The sequence below is a fragment of the Habropoda laboriosa genome, unplaced genomic scaffold, assembly GCF_001263275.1.
Source record: "Habropoda laboriosa isolate 0110345459 unplaced genomic scaffold, ASM126327v1 scaffold212, whole genome shotgun sequence".
In the NCBI taxonomy this organism is placed as follows: Eukaryota; Metazoa; Arthropoda; class Insecta; order Hymenoptera; family Apidae; genus Habropoda; species Habropoda laboriosa.
Window position 1 is genome coordinate 3,058,652 of NW_017100509.1, and position 22,454 is coordinate 3,081,105.

At 36.6% G+C, this 22,454-nt stretch overlaps 1 protein-coding gene across 1 annotated transcript in view; it reads left to right on the top strand.

Annotated features, from left to right (window-relative positions):
• LOC108576200 (neuronal acetylcholine receptor subunit alpha-7-like) overlaps positions 1-22,454 on the top strand; it is a 216,268-nt gene that overhangs the window by 150,214 nt on the left and 43,600 nt on the right. The window contains exon 3 of the mRNA XM_017939144.1: positions 712-756. Coding sequence (XP_017794633.1) covers positions 712-756 — 45 coding nt within the window. The remainder of the gene's footprint in view (positions 1-711; positions 757-22,454) is intronic.

Below are 22,454 nucleotides of genomic sequence, written 5' to 3' on the forward strand. Positions count from 1 at the left end.
TAACGTGTCCATCTGTAATCCTCTTGGTAACCTGAATTATAATGAATTAATGTATCCCTGAAATTACATACCTAAATACAAACTTTACTTTAAATTTCTGTAAAAAAAGAAGAACTTCAAAGATTCCTCTTTCATTCTCCTATTGCGTTAATTAATTGTATGTAACGGTAATTCTCTGATATAATAACCAACAGTTAATTGAGTTTACTTTTTTAACAAAACGATAACTTCAATTCGACGTTCGAGAAATGTTGCAGAAACACTGGATTTATTCAAAGTTGCGAGAAAAAAAAAAGAGCTTTCGGAAAGAGAACAGTGCAATTACTCACGGTGATTGATGCACTGTCCAAAATCCGGCGAGATTCGAATCATAAATCGCCGCGGAATTCGATAAATGATTACAAGATAATTGCGAAGCCAGGAACCACGAGTGAGGCTATTTTTCGCCGTTATTAATGACCATTCGGACAATTTCTTTGTCGCTCTCCTTTAGTTACAGCAAAGACGTAGTTAGTTAGCTTATTACGTTTTATTAATTGCCACGACCTAGTTAGTAATCGCTATAAACTCTGTAATATATCGATCGGCAGATGTGTACAATCGGCACGTAGAATGTTTGTTATTAGTATAATTAAAAGAAAAAGTTTCGCGGGGAATTATTTAACCGTTTCGACGTAACAACTGGTATAATTAATATTTCTCGTGTTTCAGGACGAGAAAAACCAATTGCTCATCACGAATCTCTGGCTGAAATTGGTGAGTATTTGTATTTACGAGTACACTATTGAATACAGCTCGATGGAAAGTTTGGCTAATTATTTTTGCGCTGCACTCTTAAGGTTAATTATACGCAGGGTATTTTATATGATACTTAGTACTATGCACAGGGTATTTTCTATAATTACAATATAGTTATCATACTTAAACTAGGCTTTCTTCGTGCAACCAAACTGAAGTTTCAACGATTTCTAAGTGATTTTCTAAGGAAATAATTATATTTATTTGTGCAGATTTTGCACCGTTACGATTACAGTGAAATTTCATTATTTCAAAACGAAGCACTAATTTTTTCTTCGTGCGACGACTCAAGTTCAACGATTTCTGAACGATCGGGTTTCTTAAATGAAATAATTATATTTATCTCGACAGACGTTGCACTGTTATGCATTAAAATCACGAAATTAGAGTGAATTTTCGTTATTTCAAAACGAAGCACTAATTTTTTCTTCGTGCGACGACTCAAGTTCAACGATTTCTGAACGATCGGGTTTCTTAAATTAAATAATTATATTTATGTCGACAGACGTTGCACTGTTATGCGTTAAAATCACGCACTTGGAATGAAACTTCGTTATTTCTTCGTGCGACGACTCAAGTTTCAACGATTTCTAAGTAATTTTCTAAAGAAATAATTGATCAGATATCGCGAAGATTAATTATGCGCAGGGTATTCTCTATAACCGCACTTTAACTATAATATAAAATTACAATACTGACACTAGGCTTACACAAGGTTTCGCGTTTAGTTCGTCGTCCTTCTTGCATGACTTCTCGTATACGACTGGCGAAATGTCGAGAAGGCCCGTTTCAAAACATTTCTTTCGTCCAACTATATTCGAGGACGTTATCGTTTAACGTACACACACCTTCTCAACAAGCAATAACAATGCGAATAAGAAAAACTACTTCGAACCACCTCTGCAAGAAACTACTGTGCCTTTTTTCATAAACATCAAAAGAAAAGTAAACATTTCATCGATGAAATCCAAACGGTCCTCTTGTTTTTCATATAACAACACTTCTGTCTTGCCTCAAAATTTATATCACTGCAAGACAATTTCGAGCGAAATTGAAACGTTCGAATTTATTAAAAATAATTCGATACATCGGAAGGAAAATATGTGCGAATTAATGAAAAACTCTGTGTGTTGCTACAAGGGAAATTAATTAAAAGGTTTCAATTGATGTAACAACGTTACAGTGATTTTAAGGTTATTGATTTAACGTTTCAATTGTTACGACTCGTGAGACATTTTTGAAAAATTCGCATCAATCGTGTAGTATATGTATATAATTGAGAACAATTAAATACCAGATGCTTTAAACTTTTTTTCGAGTGCTGAAAATTTTATGTTGCTACGGTTAAAGATTTCACGACTTTCTGTCTGTAACTGCAATAAATCTGAAGATTCTTCTATCTTTCGATGCATGTCGCTTCTTTCTCCATCAACCGATTTCGATGAAATTTTCAGCATGTGTAAAATTAACATAGATCCACAAAACGTATGTTTCAAATTTTCATTACAATTTTTCATTTCATTACAAAATTTTTTGTACATACACATCCTCTAGTACGCTAATCCTAACTTCTCAAAAAATCTCAAGCCGTAATATCCAATTTTAAGAAAGTTACAGTGTCCGAATATCAGTGGGAGTCACTGTATACATAAGAAATGTCCCTAAACCTACCGTTAAAACACAATCAACGAATTTACCAACCAATATTCGAACTGTGATGCCCGGTTTGCTCCAATTCCTCGAAACTAGGAGCAGATATTGGGATAACACTGAATTTAAACACTTAAGGATCGTCGTTGCGTAGAAACAGAACTTTATTTGCCAGAGGTTTAACGTTACGTGAAGTACGCGTGGTAAAACAGAGAATGAACACGGAAATGGAGAAAATAGAGCCGTTTAAGGGTTTAGGGAAGATGGACTTTGGGTTATGACTATGTAGGAGAGTTGGAAGGTGAAGAGTCCAGTATGAGTAATGTGGTTGTAAATGATTGCAGGACGAGAATGAGTGAGAGAGAGAAAGAGTGCCAACAAACAGTGCCTGGCTCGTAGGCTCGGTTCTTATAAGACGGACTCCCCACTTCTCGGTTAACGTACTTTTCGTACATGAGTTTATTGTCATTTACTAACTTCAGCCGCGCCAATCATAATTAACGCGGTTCCTGATTCGTTCGGGGTTGGTAGGGGAAAGGGGTATAAGGATAGGTGCAGAAATAGTCTTAAGTCGGTACAGTATCTTCTCCCGTCTCCTCATCTTTCACTTCTAGACGAGTTCTTTCGTTTTGGAGGTTTTTTGAAAATTTTCCTGCACGTATGTATCGGGGCCTCCATACCCAAATAGGATACCGACAAGGGAGAATAGAGAGGGGGTAGTTGGCGTAGTGCGCTAAGCCTCGGTTGGGTCCCTCAATATTTTTCCGTCGCTGGTTCCTACAGTAATGGAAAGTGGGTGACTAGTTGCGAATATAGATAAAACTAAGGACTAAGAAGGAAAATATTTGAGGGTGTAACAGAACGAAAGACAACTACCATCTCCGACGAGCCGAAACAGTCAGAACCTCTGTCTTTCAGAGCCATTCGAACCACCGTTACTTCCACCCAAATCTCCAAAGACTCGAATGGAAGAAATCTCACGTGGCTCTATTTTGAAGTTCGAATCGTGGTCATAACAGATTCTTATCAACTGGAACTATTAATAGAGTCACGGGCAACAGGTACTCCCGGTAGAGTGGCTGAAGTGGTGCACCCTTATTAGGGTAGACTGCCGTAATATTTCCTTTCAGGAGGTTTCGAACCGCACTTTAAAACGCTTGTCGTTGCTCATTTCCAACGGCTTATGCCTCGTCAATCCTCGCCCTCATCCACAACCTCTATCAAGCTGCAGAAAGAACGGCTTTACGATGACCTAAATTCGCAGTTAACGATTCAACGATGATGATGTTTTGCCCGATTGACAAATCGACCGGCCGTTCTCGACCTATGTTAACAATTAAAATCGAACAGAGGCTGCGTCGCGTGTACGAACCCTCCTCGATCTCCCTCTCTGTCGTTGATTGTCGTTCAGTGATTCAGAAATTAATATTTCAGACGACCGCGAATGTTGATGAATCGAACGTGGCAATCGAAAATAGGACGATGAATTTTTGGACCGTCGAAATTGCCGTGTCGTAGGTGTATTGAAAACACCAATGGCGAAATTACAGTGAGGGAAAATTCAGAGTTTCTGTTACTGCAGAGCAGTTGGAGGGCTGATAACTTCGTCTGATATTAACGAGGACAAATTTGCGAATTTACTTTGCAAGATTTGTAGGAAATAGAAGTGTGCGAATGAATATGTTTCTGTGAACGAGTGAAGATTAGTTAACCCTTTGAGGGTAGGGTGGAAATACTGATTACTTGTGTAAGAGTAAAGAATCACAGGCGCTTAAAACGACGGATATTAAAATAACGTTAGTTCACTCGTCGATGGCTACGCACGGTATGTTTTTCCCGTTTTTATACGCTTCTTCAGCCATTAGGGTCCTGCAGGCCGTGGGGTGGGTGTGTCTAGGGCCCCCTGCGGCTCGGGTCCCGCGGTCGTTGCCTAGGCGCGTCGCACGGCGCTCTACACTTGTGCAATACATAATTAGGTCACTATTTACTTCGGTAGAAAAATGTTTTTATCGCTAAAACATATGTGAGTTTGTTGGTTGCGTTCTTAATGTTTTGTGAAGGCATAAATGCCCTCTGTACGATGCTCGACTCGTGAACGAGACTGGGTTCAGCTCGAACTCGGTTAGTATCGTTGCGCTCCCGATGTGTTTATCCCGGAAGGGCGAAATTCTAGTAGTTGGTGTGGTGACGGTGAATAAGAGGTTTCTCTTCGTAAGAATATTTTTGAACTCGTTTATTTGCGGTGGTGCGTGGGTATACATATATTAGGCCGGTGTATGTTGCGATTGGTTGGACGTTGAAGGTGGTGAAAAAGAAGGTCTCGAAAAATGCGGAGGTGTGATTGGATATTAGGAAACTAGTGGAAGGAGAACGTGAGGGTGAAGGTGGTTTGCAAAAGTTGAAATAATTTGGGGAAACCCGGAAAGGTGAAAGGGATAGGAAACATGACCAGGATGCGACTTGAACTGCTTTATGATAGGGAAGGAATTTGTTAGGGGCTAGGAAGACGGCTGGAAAGGACTGTTTATTAATTTACGATGTGTTACTGGCCGGTGGGCTGCGCGACCGGACACCCTCAAAGGGTCAAGGTGAATATTAGAACGCATTAGGTCATCCCGAAAGCGAGAAATATTTTAATAAAAATCAAAGGAAATTCTATAGCGGCGATACAGTTTTACCGAAAAGAAAGCTGTTTTTTTCTTTTTTTCTCCAAGAATCTTTACAATTTGTCCAGCAAGGACATTCGGTAAATTGTAGTATCGGGTTTGGTTAATTAACACGTAGAAATTATCCCTGTGGACAACATCTGTTGAGGCTTGATGCCGTTAGGATAGAAGATCCTTTGGGTGCTTCCTATGCAGTCTGCATACAGTATTGGTTTTATACAGTATTTTTGTTAGGTCGCTGGGATAACTGTCTATTCTTTTTTTATAACTGTCGCAGCGACTAGTGATTTCATCAGAAACTGTTTTAACTTGGAGATCCTTCCGAATGTCGTCATTTCGAACATACCATGGAGCATTGGTTACTGTTCTAAAAATTATAGATTGTAATGACTGTGGCCTTTGCCATGCCCCACATCTCGATGCCATAGGTCCAGATGGGCTTTATAATTGTTTTGTAGATTAAAAGTTTATTGTCAAGACTTTATTTAGATCTTTTGCATGTAAGCCAGCACATGTTTCTCCTGTTGATGTGGATTTGGTCGAACAACGTATGTGTTGTTTCCGTGTTAATTTTGAATTACAGATTGTAATGACTCAATTTTAGCAATGTGGCCTTTGGCATGCCCCACATCTCGATGCCATAGGTCCAGATGGGCTTTATAATTGTTTTGTAGATTAAAAGTTTATTGTCAAGACTTTATTTAGATCTTTTGCATGTAAGCCAGCACATGTTTCTCTTCTTGATGCGGATTTGGTCGATTTTAGAACATATCTGTTGTTTCCATGTTAATTTTGAATCTTTGAATTTTGAGTCCCAGGTATTTAACTGATTTGGTTCGTGGTACGGAAGTATTGTTGAGTTTAAGATCCGAAATAGTGCCCTTCTTTAAGGTAAAGGTAATGTTCTTACACTTATCCGTGTTTACTTTTATTTTCCATCGGTGCAACCATTCTTCTAATTTTGTGATATGTTGCTGTAAGTTATCATACGCTGTCTTTGGGTCATTCTGGGTAGATAGTATAGCTGAAAAGAAAAAGTAGGAAAATATTGTGGAATGAGAAGGCAAGATCATCCCATAAGTTCGTGCCAAAAGCGACAAATATTTGAATAAAAATCGAATACAACGGTCTTAACAAAAAAAAATAGAAAAACATTGTGAAAGGAGAAGACACTTACGTTTCTTTAATCAAATTTGAAGATTCTCAGGCAATATCGATCCTATTGAGGGGTTATATTAAATAAATGACTCGTGTGGAGTAAGGTAGGTAAGTAATTATATTTTAGACGATGTTCACAAGACGGGCGCACAATTAGAACTTCCTACAAAACGTGGTGACAGTGTGCACATTTATACCCGGGGTGTTCGCAGGCATCCCCAAACCATATTTAGCGGACGTGTCATAAACGTACCGTGAAGAAGAACTCGCTTCCTCCAATATTTTAGGATGTCGAGTTTCCGTCAACAGATCCGAATAATAAAATTCGACACGAACTTACAGGATAACCATAACATTTCCCAACAGAAAAGTAACTTAACCCATTAGCTGCCACGATCCCCATTTGGGGATTTTGGAACTTTACGTACACCACTCGGCGCCAAAAATATATTTGGTACGCCTGACAGTTTAGTTTTATTCTATATATATCAGTCAATATTGTAAGTAGCAGAAAGTGTGTATTCTGTGCTTCGTTTCTATACAACAAGCGAACAAATTTGAAATTCGTGTGTAAGTTGAACGGAACAGAATTGTCATATTTCATATTTTATTTTCATTTTTTTTTTGTGCATATATATAACTTATCCGGCCAAAAATTTCAAAAAAAAAAAAAAAAAATTGGAATTGCAAGGAAAAGTTGCAACGACCGTTTATCCACACAGCCTTTAAACAGTACCAAACTGCTTCAATTTCAAATTCCATCTCATCGCGATAATTATCCAGCCGGTATCTCACAAACGAACCTTGTGTAATTATTCATTAAGTTCATTGCGTGAAATAACTTTAATTTCAACGAACCCCGGCTGCAATCAGTTGTGTACAAATAAACCTCCCTTTGTAACGAGTGTTCCCGATTCCTTTGAAAATTAACGCCACACGAACTTAGTCAATTTTATCTCGTAGCTACTTCTCTCGTTTCGAGAGCAATAATAATTCCCGCCCCGCGGTAACTCTACCTTTCAACATTAACTACGCTCTTTTTGTATTTTTTTTTTCTTCGTTGAAAGAAGCGCAAACACGCAACACTCGTATCGCCGAGCGTATGTACCAGTTAGGAAAGTATTTGTCCGTCGCTTTTTAACCCTTCTCGCGTACACTTGGATGTCAAGTGCACGTAGCAATGGAGAACCTAACGCACAGCTGCACACGACTTGCGATGCCGATATCTTTTTTGATATATATATATCTATGTGTATATATGCAAGTCGCTGAGATATTCAACGACTCGGTGATATTCGACTCAAGATATGTTTGACGTTTGCACGTATCGAAACTACGTCCTACATATTTCCTGATAGCATTTCTATCAAATACACTTGTGCATCGGCAAAGAGCGGGACAATCGGGACCAAATGCTCCTCCTCTCGATGTATAATTCAAGAGAGCCTCGATAATTCGCGGTGGACGAGGCATCGTCTTTAGCCTCTCTGTTGGGAAATTTCGAGCCTTTTGAAAGTAGTGCCAATTCGACGTGAATTGTTTGTCTTCTGTTTCGGTTGTTATTCTCGAGGTGTGAAAGTAAATAAGCTACAAATTTTCTGTTTTCTACCTTCTTCATACCGTTCGAATATTGCAAAAGTTGGATATAAAAGTTTTTATATACGAAGCGCGTGGAAACTTCGGAGGTGCAACGTTGAATGGACGAATGTAAAATGTGGAAAGTATTCTTAGTGAGTAAAATTCGACTAATTTTCTCTTTCGAACTACGTAAAGTAGAGATAAAAAATTCCAACTATGAAACAGTGCCTACTCTTGACAATTTTTTCAAAGTACGTAAACGCGAAGAAATGAAAAGAAATTGTGAATTCTGAAACATCCTAAATATAAATTACAGCGATTTGCTTTCCTTTTTCCAAAAAAATGACTGGAATACTAATTCTTTGGCTGGAAGTCGATTTCACCGCACTTACGACGAAGTGTAATGATTCTGCGAGATCTATTAAAATACGGAAGTGTTAAGTACGATATTATGCATCTCGCCTTCAAGTTCTCTTAATTCTCGGTGAATCCATATCAGCCATAGTTACCACGCATTTGCATAGTTTTCATTGAGATCTCGGGATAGAGAATGCAAAGGTACATAGCATATTCCTAGGTCCTCGCCACATTGGCGTGCGAGAAATACGTAGTAAGCGAACATGTACACTGGGTGTCCCGTAATTTGCATAGACGCAAAGGATTCCGTGTCAGCTGGTCGGACGTTGATTAGTTATTAAAGACTTGCACGCATTTCAGCATACTGTACGTAATTACCAAGTTTGAACGTCTAAATACCGGGAGGTAGTTAGGTAGCCTTTCGAGCATCTTACACGGAGGCTTGAAGCAATTAGCAAATCACTCCTCGTTTATTTTCGGTGCTGAAGAAAATATCAGACTGTCGAAAATTTCTCCTAATTGTTGTTACTTAAACACTTTATTAGAAAATGTCTAATTTCGAACTCTTCTTAGAATTTTTCATTCAACTTTTTATAAAAAAAGAATTACATATTATGTATCTGTGAGAAATTTTTCTATTTTCTTAGCTTCGATAAGGAAACGGAAAGTTACTCTGAATTGTCGCTGTTTAAACACTTTGTTAGAAAATGTCTAATTTGTAACTCTCCTTAGAATTTTTCATTCAACTTTTTATAAAAAAAGAATTAGATATTATCAGCTACAAATAGGGTATTCTGTGGGAAATTTTTCTATTCTCTCAGTTTTGATAAGGAAACGGAAAGTTACTCTGAATTGTCGCTGTTTAAACACTTTGTTAGAAAATGTCTAATTTGTAACTCTCCTTAGAATTTTTCATTCAACTTTTTATAAAAAAAGAATTAGATATTATCAGCTACAAATAGGGTATTCTGTGGGAAATTTTTCTATTCTCTTAGTTTTGATAAGGAAGCGGAAAGTTACTCTGAATTGTCACTGTTTAAACACTTTGTTAGAAAATGTCCAATTTGTAACTCTCCTTAGAATTTTTCATTCAACTTTTTATAAAAAAAGAATTAGATATTATCAGCTACAAATAGGGTATTCTGTAAGAAATTTTTCTATTCTCTCAGTTTCGATAAGGAAACGGAAAGTTACTCTGAATTGTCGCTGTTTAAACACTTTGTTAGAAAATGTCTAATTTGTAACTCTCCTTAGAATTTTTCATTCAACTTTTTATAAAAAAAGAATTAGATATTATCAGCTACAAATATGGTATTCTGTGATAAATTTTTCTATTCTCTCAGTTTCGATAAGGAAACGGAAAGTTACTCTGAATTGTCGCTGTTTAAACACTTTGTTAGAAAATGTCCAATTTGTAACTCTCCTTAGAATTTTTCATTCAACTTTTTATAAAAAAAGAATTAGATATTATCAGCTACAAATATGGTATTCTGTGATAAATTTTTCTATTCTCTCAGTTTCGATAAGGAAACGGAAAGTTACTCTGAATTGTCGCTGTTTAAACACTTTGTTAGAAAATGTCCAATTTGTAACTCTCCTTAGAATTTTTCATTCAACTTTTTATAAAAAAAGAATTAGATATTATCAGCTACAAATATGGTATTCTGTGATAAATTTTTCTATTCTCTCAGTTTCGATAAGGAAACGGAAAGTTACTCTGAATTGTCGCTGTTTAAACACTTTGTTAGAAAATGTCCAATTTGTAACTCTCCTTAGAATTTTTCATTCAACTTTTCGTAAAATAAGCTTAAATATTATCAGCTACAAATATGGTATTCTGTGATAAATTTTTCTATTCTCTCAGTTTCAATAAGGAAATGGAAAATTTCTCTTAACTGTTATTGCTTAAATACTTTATTAGGAAATATCTAATTTGTAACTGTTCTTAGAATTTTTCATTCAACTTTTCGTAAAAGAAACTTAGATACGATGAACCACAAGTGTGGTATTCGGTGACAAATTTTTCTATTTTCTCAGTTTCAATAAGAAAATGGAAAGTTTCTCCTAATTGTCATTGTTTAAACACTTTATTAGAAAATATCTAATTTCTAATATTTCTCAGAATTTTTCATTCAACTTTTTGTAAAAAAAATTTAGATACGATGAACCACAAGTGTGGTACTCTGTCGAATTTTTCCATTTTCTTAGCTTCAACAAGGAAATGGAAATGGGAGAAATTTCATGGCGAAAAAATAAAAATATAATTCGTTAAACTTAACGCAGAGATTTAAGTCGAATAGTTACGGCAGTTTTTGCATACAGCACTAAAGGAACGTTTAAGTTTGCTTTCTGAAAGGGCTGAAAAAAATGTTCAAAATGTCGTAATCGATCACTGGATTTACTTCAGAGTACTAGTTGGCGAACCAAGCAAAAAGAATCTCGCTGACAAAACAGACAAAACTCTTTGATAGATTCGATATTAAGGGTGAAAGGAATATCGTGTTACGTAATATAGTAGGTAACAACTTTATCGATGCGTAGCTTGATGGTACAAGCAGATTCTGAATTATTGCGAAATATTGAAATTATTTATATATCTACAGCAAAACTGACAAATAATTTACCGATTTATTAAACGAAAAAGTAACTTTTGAAGTAATTCTTTAATAAGGTTTGCGTTGTTTTTCTATTTTTATAACAATATTTGGAATTTAATATAATACGAGTTAAATTTACCGAATTTAAATGATGGAAAATTATTTATTTCGTTCTGTATACTTCAATTAAACTTATTATATTCTCCTCTCTTTATTACATAACAATTCGGTAAAATCCTTATGAACTTGCAATTTGCTTTTTGAATATAAAATAATTTCAAAATTTATCAGCGAGTAACCCACGCAGAGTTTAAAAACATTTTTTGTGATACAGTACGCACTTTTTCAAACATAACCGTGAAAATTATTACATTACGCAAATAAACATGGGTGAATTTCTGTTTTTTTAATATCATGCAACCGATGCAACTGCTGATAAAGTTGGGAATTTATGACACAGTTATTCAACAACTTTCAACTCGTTTCAAGTGGAATAAATAAATTCAGTTTATAATGAAAGATAAGATAAAACTTCCGCTTTTTCGACATGCCATAAACTAGGAAATGTATACTTATGTATTACGTCTGACGAATAAATATTAATAGTAATTTCCTCGCGTTAAATGTTCTTTATAACGAATATAACGATGTCGATTATAATTTTATGCTTGATATATCGAAAAGTGAACGAATAAATTGACACCTAAATCGACACGTAATAGATCAACGCGTAAATATCGAAAAAATTATTCAAGCCGTTTATGCACTTTTACTAGACATAAATTTCAATCGTAATATTCCACGATTCGTTTTCACCCACTAACAGCTATATAACTTTCACAATAACAGAATAATTTACAACTTACGAATGATGCACTAACAGGTTGAAGCAGTTATTCCTCTTTCTCTGCTATACGTCGTTTACGAAGCACATGTTGAAACACTTTTGCACAGAAACTATTCGTCACTTACAATTAGTCTGTTACATAGAGTGATTTAAGAGGTTAAGAAAGACACTTTCCTAATGGCACTATTCACTTTTACACAGTAAACGAGGAGCAAATACTTGTTAACAACGAAATATCTATGCAATAAGGTCGTGACTTTAATTTACAGATATTGTTGGAATACTGAAATGTTTTGACTTCGCGTAGCGTCTACCTATGACTGAACTTGTCCGAACTTGCATCAGCCAAAGCGCGGGAATTCAAAACGCTTTTAGCGCCAATTTTGAAGTGCTACTAATTGTAAGTGCGTATTGTATAAAAAGTTATTTAAGCTGTTTATATGAATTTTTAGCACACAGAAATCTCGATCGTGATATTCTATGAATCGTTTTCACCCGATAAGAGCTAGCTTTGACAATATTAGAATGATTTATAACTTACGAATAGTTGACTGACAGGATCAAGCATGTCACCAATTCCGAAATAATCCATTGTCGTCCTTTTTCCTTTTCTTATCTTCATTTCCTCTTTCTCTGCTATTTATCCTTTACAAAGCACGTTTTGAAACACTTTCACACCGAAACTATTTGTCATTTAGTCTACAAAATTTATTCGAGAGGTTAAGAAAGATACTTTCGAAATGATACTACGCACTTTTACACAATCAACGAAGAGCAAATATTTGTTAGCAATTGTTAAGGCAATTTCAAGTTAACAATGACAAATCTACGCAATAAAATCACGAATTTATGCAGTGTGCACGTATTTTTGTAATACTGAAAAATTTTGACGTCCCGCACCGTCTGCCTGTCACTGAATACTGGTCCGAACTTGCACTACCGAAAGCGCGGGAATTAACACACTGTTTGGCGCCAATTTTAAAGTGCTGCTAATTATATATATTGCATATTTAAATATTTCCAATTATATCAATGAAATTTTAATCAGTTTATTATTTAACAATTTTCTTCAAATATTTGAGCAATCTTTTTATGAATATAAAGTGTAATTTTAATTATTGCTAAATAAATATACAGTCAGTCCTACTAGCGTAGTGACACTACTTTCTTTTCGTAGTGACACTTCTTACTTTTCGCAGTGAAGTCAATGTGGTGACGTTGTTAAGACAGTTTTCCATAGTTTCTCTGATTAACAGAGGTATGATTAAACGATTAATATTATATTACTGTTGTTAATTTATTTGGTGTTAAATTAAAGTGTTCTCCACAAATTGTGTTCGTCGTTGCATCTGAAAAACTTGAAAACATCTGAAATATTGCTGTTCGATCAGGTTAAGATTTAACAATTACGTTTCAATTACACAAAAATATTCAAATATCAATTGTTTGAACAATTCTATCCAACAATGTTTCGTCCAACAATATTTCTCATAGAAAAACGTACTCTCTCGCATTTAAAGGAAGCATCGCGATGTTCCATTACTGCTATCGGAACTATAAATCACTCGAAACGAAAAAATATCTGTCTGTGTAGGTTAGAAGCTTTTCAAGAACTTTAGTACGTAGCACGTGTAAAAATGCGTACAAAAGAAAAACAAAATTCGATAGCAAGAGACGTACATAGAATGTACAACGTGTACATAACTAAAATATTTCTTACGCGTACAATGAATCTTACATAACCTCCAAAAGTCAACTAAGAATCGATTGAAAAAATGTTTACATACGTTCGATCGCAAATTCTTTCACGAGTACTTGTTCATTTAGTCGTGAAACACTTTTCGAGGGAAAACTACATCCCGATTAAAATGTTTCGATATTTCGAATAGATAAAATGCCATAAAATTGAAGTGGGTTCGATAGTTTGGTATTCAAAGCGTTCAAGTGCCGTTATACCAATGAGCAAAAACACACGTAGACAATATACCGACACGTAATTCAATTAATGTTCAAGGATGTGCTATAGCCCAATTGATATCGAATTTATCGGCTATTGAGTTTGAGAGGCTCGTCTTGTAATTTCCATTGTAATTGGAATTTTAATACTACATCTGATTCTTCAATTTCGGTTCGGGGGATTGATTATCGGATTCAGGCTGGGCTTCGTTTCATCATTTCGCGGATATCTTGTCCCTCCCTCGATTTCACGCGATTTCGACTGGTTGAACACCGGTACGATCTCCTTTTTATTACCTTTGTGTCCGATATTTTTTAACGCTGTGAAATGTGTAAAAAGGTGTTCCAATATGAGAATCTACTTAATTTCTGTATCTCTATATTTTACGATCCATTCGTTTGTTACTTTTACTTGCCAATTTTATTGGCAAAAAAATTCTAACTCGTGCAAATAATCAGTTAATTGATTAGTTTCACCAGAAAATTTGTAATGCATTCGCAATATAAAACGTCGATTTAATTCAAACAACTAAATGGTAATTTAAAGTAAAATTTCTACAATTTCTTTGGTGCAACAAATTGCATATTGTCCTCTCATCGTTTTCATTTTTACGTATTTTTTCGATTAAACAGCTTTACATTAACAAGACTAGTGTAATAAGTTTTTTAAATCAAATTTTAAGAGATTTTAGTTTTAACAAGGAAAAAAGCACGGAGGTTTTCACCCTCGACACGCATTTTTTTACTGAGAACACGCCTAAGAAATACAATAATTGTTTTAGTTCGAAAACGTGTTGATTTCTTTCCTATAAATAAGACTCGCCCTGCCGCGAGTCAGCGTTTCCAAGCATCGAAGAGCTACGGCGTTTTGGGACGCTACATCCTTCTTTGGCTACAATATTTAACCCTTTCGATCCAACACAAAGCAATCATAAACAACGAAACAGTGACAGAAACGATCTCGACAATTAATTAGCAGATCCTCCGGGTAAAAGATTTAAACATCCGGCCAGATCGTTGTTACTCGGCACATTTCCTATCCGTGTTTGCCTCAAGTTTAGAATTTTCTTATCAGAAAACTACTAAAATTGGACGATAAAGTAGACGAGAATTCTGGTTATTGTCATAAGCGTTAAGGGGGTCTTCTAGTGTGACGGCCGTTTTTTTAGTCCTTTTTTGCTAATTTATTACAGAAGTACGGTAACAGTTATTAACGCGAGCTTTATTCCTATGTATTTACTTGTCCTGGAAGAATCAGTACAAATTTTTTTTGTTGAAAAATAATTAACTATGGCTGCTGTGTAACACGTCAAACAGGAGTATGAAAAAATAAAGTATGTCCATGGTTGCCATGATTTGAGCTGTTCTGCGTATCAAAAATAAAAAAATCCAATTGATTCTTATTTAGTATGCATGTCGCTATGGTCGGTAGTAGAATAAAGGAAAAATATTGAAAATTAAAAAATTGGCCGCACTTTGAATACGAAGTATCGATTTTTTCGACTTTTTTTCGTCTTTCAGAGGCTCTAAAAATCAGAAAAATATATATTTTAAAATATGTATTTTGGCTTAATTCTACTACCGACCATAGACACACATGTTCTAAAGACATGTGCAAAATTTGAGTTCGATTGGTTCAGTAGTTTTTGCCAGATTGTGGTAACCATTTCAGACAACACGGTTCCGAGAAAAACGCGTTTGAAGTTTTCAGTGCAATTTAGATTCTCCCTTGATGTGTCACACTAAACGAGCTATAACTTCGTTATTTTATTGAATACAACTATAATGAATACAATTATAAAACTTCAGGAGTACACTCTTAAAGAGTTGCACTTTCGATATATGCAAAGAAATAAAAATCGATTTTTCGATACCGTCACACTAGAAGACCCCCTTAAAATCATACCCACAACCTTCTATTCCAAAAACCAGTCCCTCACGATCCACCGTAGAACTAAACAGCGACTAACAATCACTTAACAGTCCCGAAAAAAGAGCCTTCAAAATCACATCCACAATCTTCCATTCCAAAAAGCAATCCCTCACGGTCCGCCGTAGAACAAACTCTCCCGCGTGCATTTCAAACAGACCCACCACCCTGCACCCGCCGCAAAACGTTTCGCCCTTAAACGTCCGCGCGCTGTCAACGAGGGGAAAAATGTTTTCCGGCGAAATTAGTTACACGAGGCAGTAGCCTACTTTAGTGAATTTAGAATTCAGAAGCGTTTTGATCGAGGCATCAACGAAGTAGTTCCGAGGCGGGCTGAAGTGCAATCCGCCGTCACACACAGCCGTAGACCCGGGACGTAGTTACGTGAAAATCCCACGATTGCAGAAACGAACTTCTCGGTAGGGTGTAATTTCTTGGCCTCCACTAGAAAAGAGTGGAGCACGGGACTCGAGTAGGCGGAGTACTCGCGTGTCTGTGAGCTTTAACGGCTCTATGGTATTATGAGCGAAGTCAGCGCTAGGTGCACTCTCTTTTCCTCTTTACCATCTCACTATGCTCCCCTCGGTTCGCTTCACTCTTCTGTGAGCCTCCATCGCGTCCCTATTTCCGTTTCTCACCCCAGTTTTGTGCGTTCACCTAAGAGAGATGAGTAAGAAAGATGGACCGTGGAGGGTGGGTTCAACTACTCGGGGTATCTCGTTTTCTGTAACGGTGAAAACAAGTTTCTTCTCTTTTTAATAAAAAAAAAGAGAGAAAGAGTAACGTACCGGGTTTTTATTACGTGTAGTTAACCCTCTGAACGTGATGTATCGTAAATGGTACTCATGTGCGGCATGTAAATGGTTTTGCTCGTGAGTTTGTGGCGAGAGAGGAACATATTTGATTGAAAACACGAGGAAATTTTGTAGCGACGACATTGATGTTTTACGAAAAAAAAAAAAGAAGGTTCTTATGTGATGTTTTTGTCAAACTTAGGGGTTCGTTGGAGTTATAAAATTCGATAAGAACTTATGGATTGACCTAATTATAATACTGTCAACTATCTTGTAACACGGTTAATTCGTTGCGTGTTGCATCGAAGACGTGTCAAACGAGACTGTAAACTAATAGAAATTAGGGGAGAGTTTCGTGTTGATATCGAAGAGCGTTGAACGAAACTTGAAAATAATACCAAACCCGAAGAATTTATTCTGAGTTAATTCTTAACGATTTCAAGTTTTGGATGAAGTTTGATTTATGTTCTGATTCTAAGTTTGATTAAGTTTTATGTGAAAGATAAGATAAACAGTTGGTCAGATTTCTTATAAATCCAAAAACTGCGAATTTCTTCAGTATTTTTAACAATGCATACTTGAAATTTTCGCACCGTCTTCTAAGAGGATTTACTGTATTTACATTTTTCTACAGGATCTCCAGAAGTGTAGATGATCGAGAGACGATCGGATAGTTTCACTTTTCGCTTAATTGCTCGGTATAGTTTAATCACTCGTCTGTTTTATCGCAAGTCGCCTTAATGCTTCTTTGTTCTCTTTAAAATCTGCTCTATTTAAACAATTATTTTTATCATAGCTACACCGAGCAGACTTGTTTTCCTTTATTTCCTACACAGCGTTCGTAACTTAGCGAACGTTTGAAACTCCCAGAAAAATATTTCACAGCCACAGTTCACCTGTACAGCAGGTGTAAAAATGACGATACAGTTTGTGTTCTTTTAACTTCGCAAACCGAGATCTCTCTTTACCGTATGCTGTTCGTTCCCTCAAAGCTGTTTGCGCCGTTTCTGCATTTTATTTTATCGGAAAACAAACATTTGAATGAAAATTGCTTTCTCATCTGTGCAACCACCTCTGTTGTACAACCGCCGCGTTCTTTCAATTAATTTCCCCAATGTGTCTGCCGTTTTGCTGGCGGAGAAGTCTTGGAAGCTGTTCTCCTAGAAAATTTCACTTTTGAGAAAAAGCCGTGAACTTTTGAAACCGAACTTTATCGAGCAATAGAGCGAATATTAAAATTGCAATTTACAATGTTTCATTTCGAAAATTACCTTCTAATTTACATGCCAATTCTAGTCAAAGTTATCTATTATAAATGAAAATATATTCTGTAAAAAAATTGGTACAGTCTCGAAGTAAAAAGTTTTTACGAGCACTGTGTTCCTTGTTTTATGCTAAGAACATTTCGACGATTTTTCACATGTATTAATTGCATATTTAGTATATTTTAAATAACGAATCTCTGCTCGTGTCTCCTGCTGCTTCTTTTGTCTCTAAATTTCCAATTAGTTTCTTTCCATTCGAACGACGTGTTCACAATGAATACGCAATTGTGGCTGCCAACTGACAGCCATCAGTGACAGGGCAAGTTGAGTCAGAAGCACCACAGGCGGCTGGAATCCTCGTTTGATTAGGTTCGTTAATGTACCTGCCACTGTCTGAATTGGAATAGACTGATATTCAGCAGCAACCCACTAAGGGCACTTTATCGTGTCGATATGTTATTAGCTCACATCAGTGAGTGGTTATCTTGCATACTATAGTATATAGGCGATCATGATCGCGAAACAATTGCCACTCGAATCCAACGTTGCGTACTTTAATTGGCATCGTTCTATGCAAATGCAAGGGTTCGCTATCAACTAAAGCCTCGCACACGAAATATTCAAAACAAATATTTTTAACATACTTTTGAGTAGATTAGAATAGATGATTTCTCGTCAAATTTTTCAAATATTGTCAAAACAATTGACATAAAACGCAATGAAATAATAATTTATTATACTGGTCGGTTGAGTTGATTATAATGGATTGTTAGTGCTGCTTTCTCGTCAAACTTTTCAAATCTTGTCAAAATAATTTATATAAGATTCAATGAAATAATAATTTATTATACTAGTAGTTTATTTTTATAAATTTCTGAATTCAACGATGTTTCGATAATCTTTTTCCAAGAATCTCTGCTAAAAGCGAGTGTATAAAATAGAAATTCGTAAGTACACATGGAACAGTGCGAAGATTACACGTAGCATCAGTCATTTCCTTGATTTAAAAGGATTCACGCCTGACGGGATTATCGGTAAATGGAGATCAAACGTAAGTTGCAGAAAGTTTTATCCTGAGACTTTCCTTTAAACGAAAGATTAAATCCAATTCTCAATTCGAACGTCTGCACAGCCCTTCAGCATCTCTGATTCGCGATTCGTTTGTCTGTCATCTTCTGATAAGATCGAACTTCTAATTGTCTGTCTTACGAAGTTAGTTGTCAATTATAAACCACCTTTCTCGCTAGAATTTTTTCACCAACCACCGCAAATACAGAAGCAGCAAAATTGTGTAATTTTCGTTCGTTTCTCGCAAGAAACTAAAAATGTACCAACTACGGCATTTCAATTCTTAGGACAAAATACGAAAAATGAAATGTAATTTATTACCAAAGACGAGTTTATTCCAAAAACACGCTTCTTGATATTTGATCGATGTATCTAATTACCAGTGGGAGAACGCTATTTGTTGTATTCCGCGGCTCGCGATTCCTTGCGTTGGTTTATTATATTCAATAGTAGGTACGTGGTAGGAGAGCCTGAGGGAAACTGGGGCGAAATAAGGGAGCTATTCTGCGCGTAGTACTATTCGACTTTATTAGACAGTTCGGTGACGTTCGGTGCGTGAAGACCGCTAGACAAAAATCTGCTGTTTCGACGGAAAAGGTTTCTAGATATAGGTTCGGTAAGTACGAGAGTAGGGGTTGGTCTCAGAGGTGAATGTAGGGAGAGGCGGTGAGGTCTAGGTTCAGCGATGAGTAAAAGTAAAGGATGATGTGGAGGTCTAGGTTTCGGGGTGACTAACGTTAGGGTGATGCGGATTTGTTTACAGTTAAGGAAAGGAGGCAGGATGACTAAAAACTAATGAAAGATAGGAGAGAGGTATACGACATATATTAAACAAAACCTCGTTTACCTCCTACAGAAAGTATGTTCAAGAAGCTTTTAAGAAAATCGAATTGCGCGGTTTTCCTAATCTGCTGTATAAAATCAACACACGAAACCTCTTATCCGCGTTAGAACGTGTTACTTTGATCCGTGTAATAAATTATTCCATACTTTTCCATCGTAATTAACAAGAATCTTAGATACCCTACAATCCGACGTTTTCTGTGAAAAAATGTACGATCGACAATACACAGGTGTGTAAAAAAGTATCGATTGATTTTCTATTGTAAAGTAGCATAGAACGCGGGGCACAGCTAATATTTATTCAGAAGGAAGCATGTTTCCTTCAAACGGTTCGGCATCCGCAGAGAAGCGAGTAAATATTCCTTATATAGGGTGGCACTTTGGGGTAAATTTAGGTCACACAAGCAATCGAGAGTATATTAACTAGCTCTCAACGAGAATTGAGTTACGCCACGAGTTCGTGGTTCCAGATCAAAAGCCAGTGACGTATTGTAAACCGAAGGTGCAAAATCTCCCTCCTACACCTCCTCTCTTCCGTAAATTTGCGCCTGCCTCCGCGCCACCTAATCATTGCTGACTGTTAATTTCCCCATTCGGCGATCCACTTGCGTCTCTCCGTTTTCTCGCGTATATTTTGCCACTCGTGAAAGCAACCTCGAGTTCGATGAAATCTCGATAATTAATCATTTTCACGGGAATAATATTATTCGATGAAAAAAGTCTCTTCTCGCGAAATTCTATCCGATTCGTGATTACGTTTAAAGGAAAAATAGAACGGTGAATTTTATATACGTATTTAGTCGCTCGATGATTAATTAATCATTTTCGCGGGAATAATTTTGTTCGTTAGAAATATCTTTTTATGGAATTCTATCGGATTCGTGATTAGGTTAAACGAAGGAAAAATAGAGCAGTCAATTTTTCACGTATTTGCTTGCTCGATGATGAATAATCAATAATTTTCACGCTAATAACATCATTCCTTAAAAATCTCTGTTTACCCAATTCTGTCCAATTCCTAATTACATTTGAACCAAAAGAAAAACAGAGCACCTGGTGAATTTTTCGCGTGTAATTCTCTGCACACGTATTAATCAATGTTCGAGGATTCGTTGGACGTTTCGTCGAAGGAAATAATTTAACAGCAGGTTCCATAGAAAGGAGGAGGGCTCGTTGTTCCGATTCACAAACATCTTGCAAGTATTCGTGAAGTTGTAACCGTGGCGTGTTGTAAAGTTAGGGCGCGAAACAACCCATCCCCACGTGCCAAGCTCAATTTCACTTTGACGTGCTTTATATTGGTCCCGAGTTACTCAGCGGTTTTACGAACCACTATTTCTCTCTTTCTCTCTTCCTTTGTGCACGTACCACATCCGTACACACGTACGCGTAAATACACCGGCATTTCACACGCGGATGGAAACACAAGCTAAAAATATTTTTACACGCTTCCCTGTATAAAACCCACTAATGATGTGTTTGTAATATGCACTTGGAAAAAAAGGTAGATCTTAAATACCGCTCTGTTCGTTACGAACGCAAGGGATGAATGTGGATTATACGATTTCTTGAATATCAAAGATTACGCGCCTTTTTTTTTTTAATTGCACACTTAAATCGCTTAACCCTCAGCCGTCCCGCAGTTTCGCATCTCAATAGGTCCCTCGGTGAAAATTTGACACAGTGGTGTAAGAGGTCAATTAAATGAAAAGATAAATAATTAATTTTGTTTTGGAAGTGACGTGGTGTAAAGTAATTACTCGCGCAAGTTGTTTAATAAAAATATATTTATTTGAATCCGATAACGCTTAACCTAATTTTGAAGTGTAGGCGACGAGAGTCTACGACAAAAGGCCTCGTGCCTTTTTCGGGGCTCCCTTAAGTAGCCCCTTTTCCCTGGGAAAGTCCCAGGAAGTGGAGGCGCGGGCCTGCATTGCCGAGGCAATACTCTTGTCCTCGAGGACGAAGAAACTCGGAGATGTTTGGAAAAACATCTCTCGATTCTTCGCCTCGAGGGCCAAGAGTCGCCAGGCCTAAGTGCGTGGCCCCCCTGTGGCGGTCGCCACATTGTAAATTCTTTTATTAAACATAGAAAATAAAGAAAAATTTTTTCTACAAATAGCCGAATAATACAATTTTTTACCGGAAAAGTGTGTCAAATTGACACGAGAGACGGACGAGGGTTAAGACGTTGGGGATGTTGAAAAAGTTTTTGATACGGTGAAGTGGATATTAAACGGGACTTAATGTAATTTCACTTTTGGTAATACGCGTTACTGGTAATTGATGCTGTTTACAAATGGATGGTTTAATCTGTTTTAGCGCACGGTAACGTGTAACTATTATTAATTACGTCAATTTCGTTTTGCAAATTGTACTGTTCACGTGAAACGAGTTGCGGGAAATGTATGCTTGTTAACTGTTCGTACATTTCTGGGGAAATGTTTGGGATCACTTGTTAATTTGTGTGGATATTGAATTTGTTAGTAATTTTCTGTGGAATGAATTTTAGAAGAATTGTTGAAGTTGCGAACTATTTTCTGCAAATTTTTGTGCAACTTGTAGTGCACAGTGATCTTAAAGTTTTGGCTGGTAGTGTATATACTTTGGAAACAGAAAACTGTATACAGGAACGATATACATACATACGTCTTTACTGCAGTATACTGTATGCACCATAAGCACGATCGGGTTAGCTGTAGAATTTCTTCAGCTCTTTTCTCCTTCCTTTATGTTCGTAAGTACTTTCTCCTGTTTACTTCGTGTTTTAATTTAAAAGCATTTGGAAGCACAGTGTATCAATTTTAATCACGGAGAAATCGATAACGTAGATTGCTAACAATATCAGAGTCTACGACAAAAGGCCTCGTGCCTTTTTCGGGGCTCCCTTAAGTAGCCCCTTTCCCCTGGGAAAGTCCCAGGAAGTGGGGGCGCAATACTCTTGTCC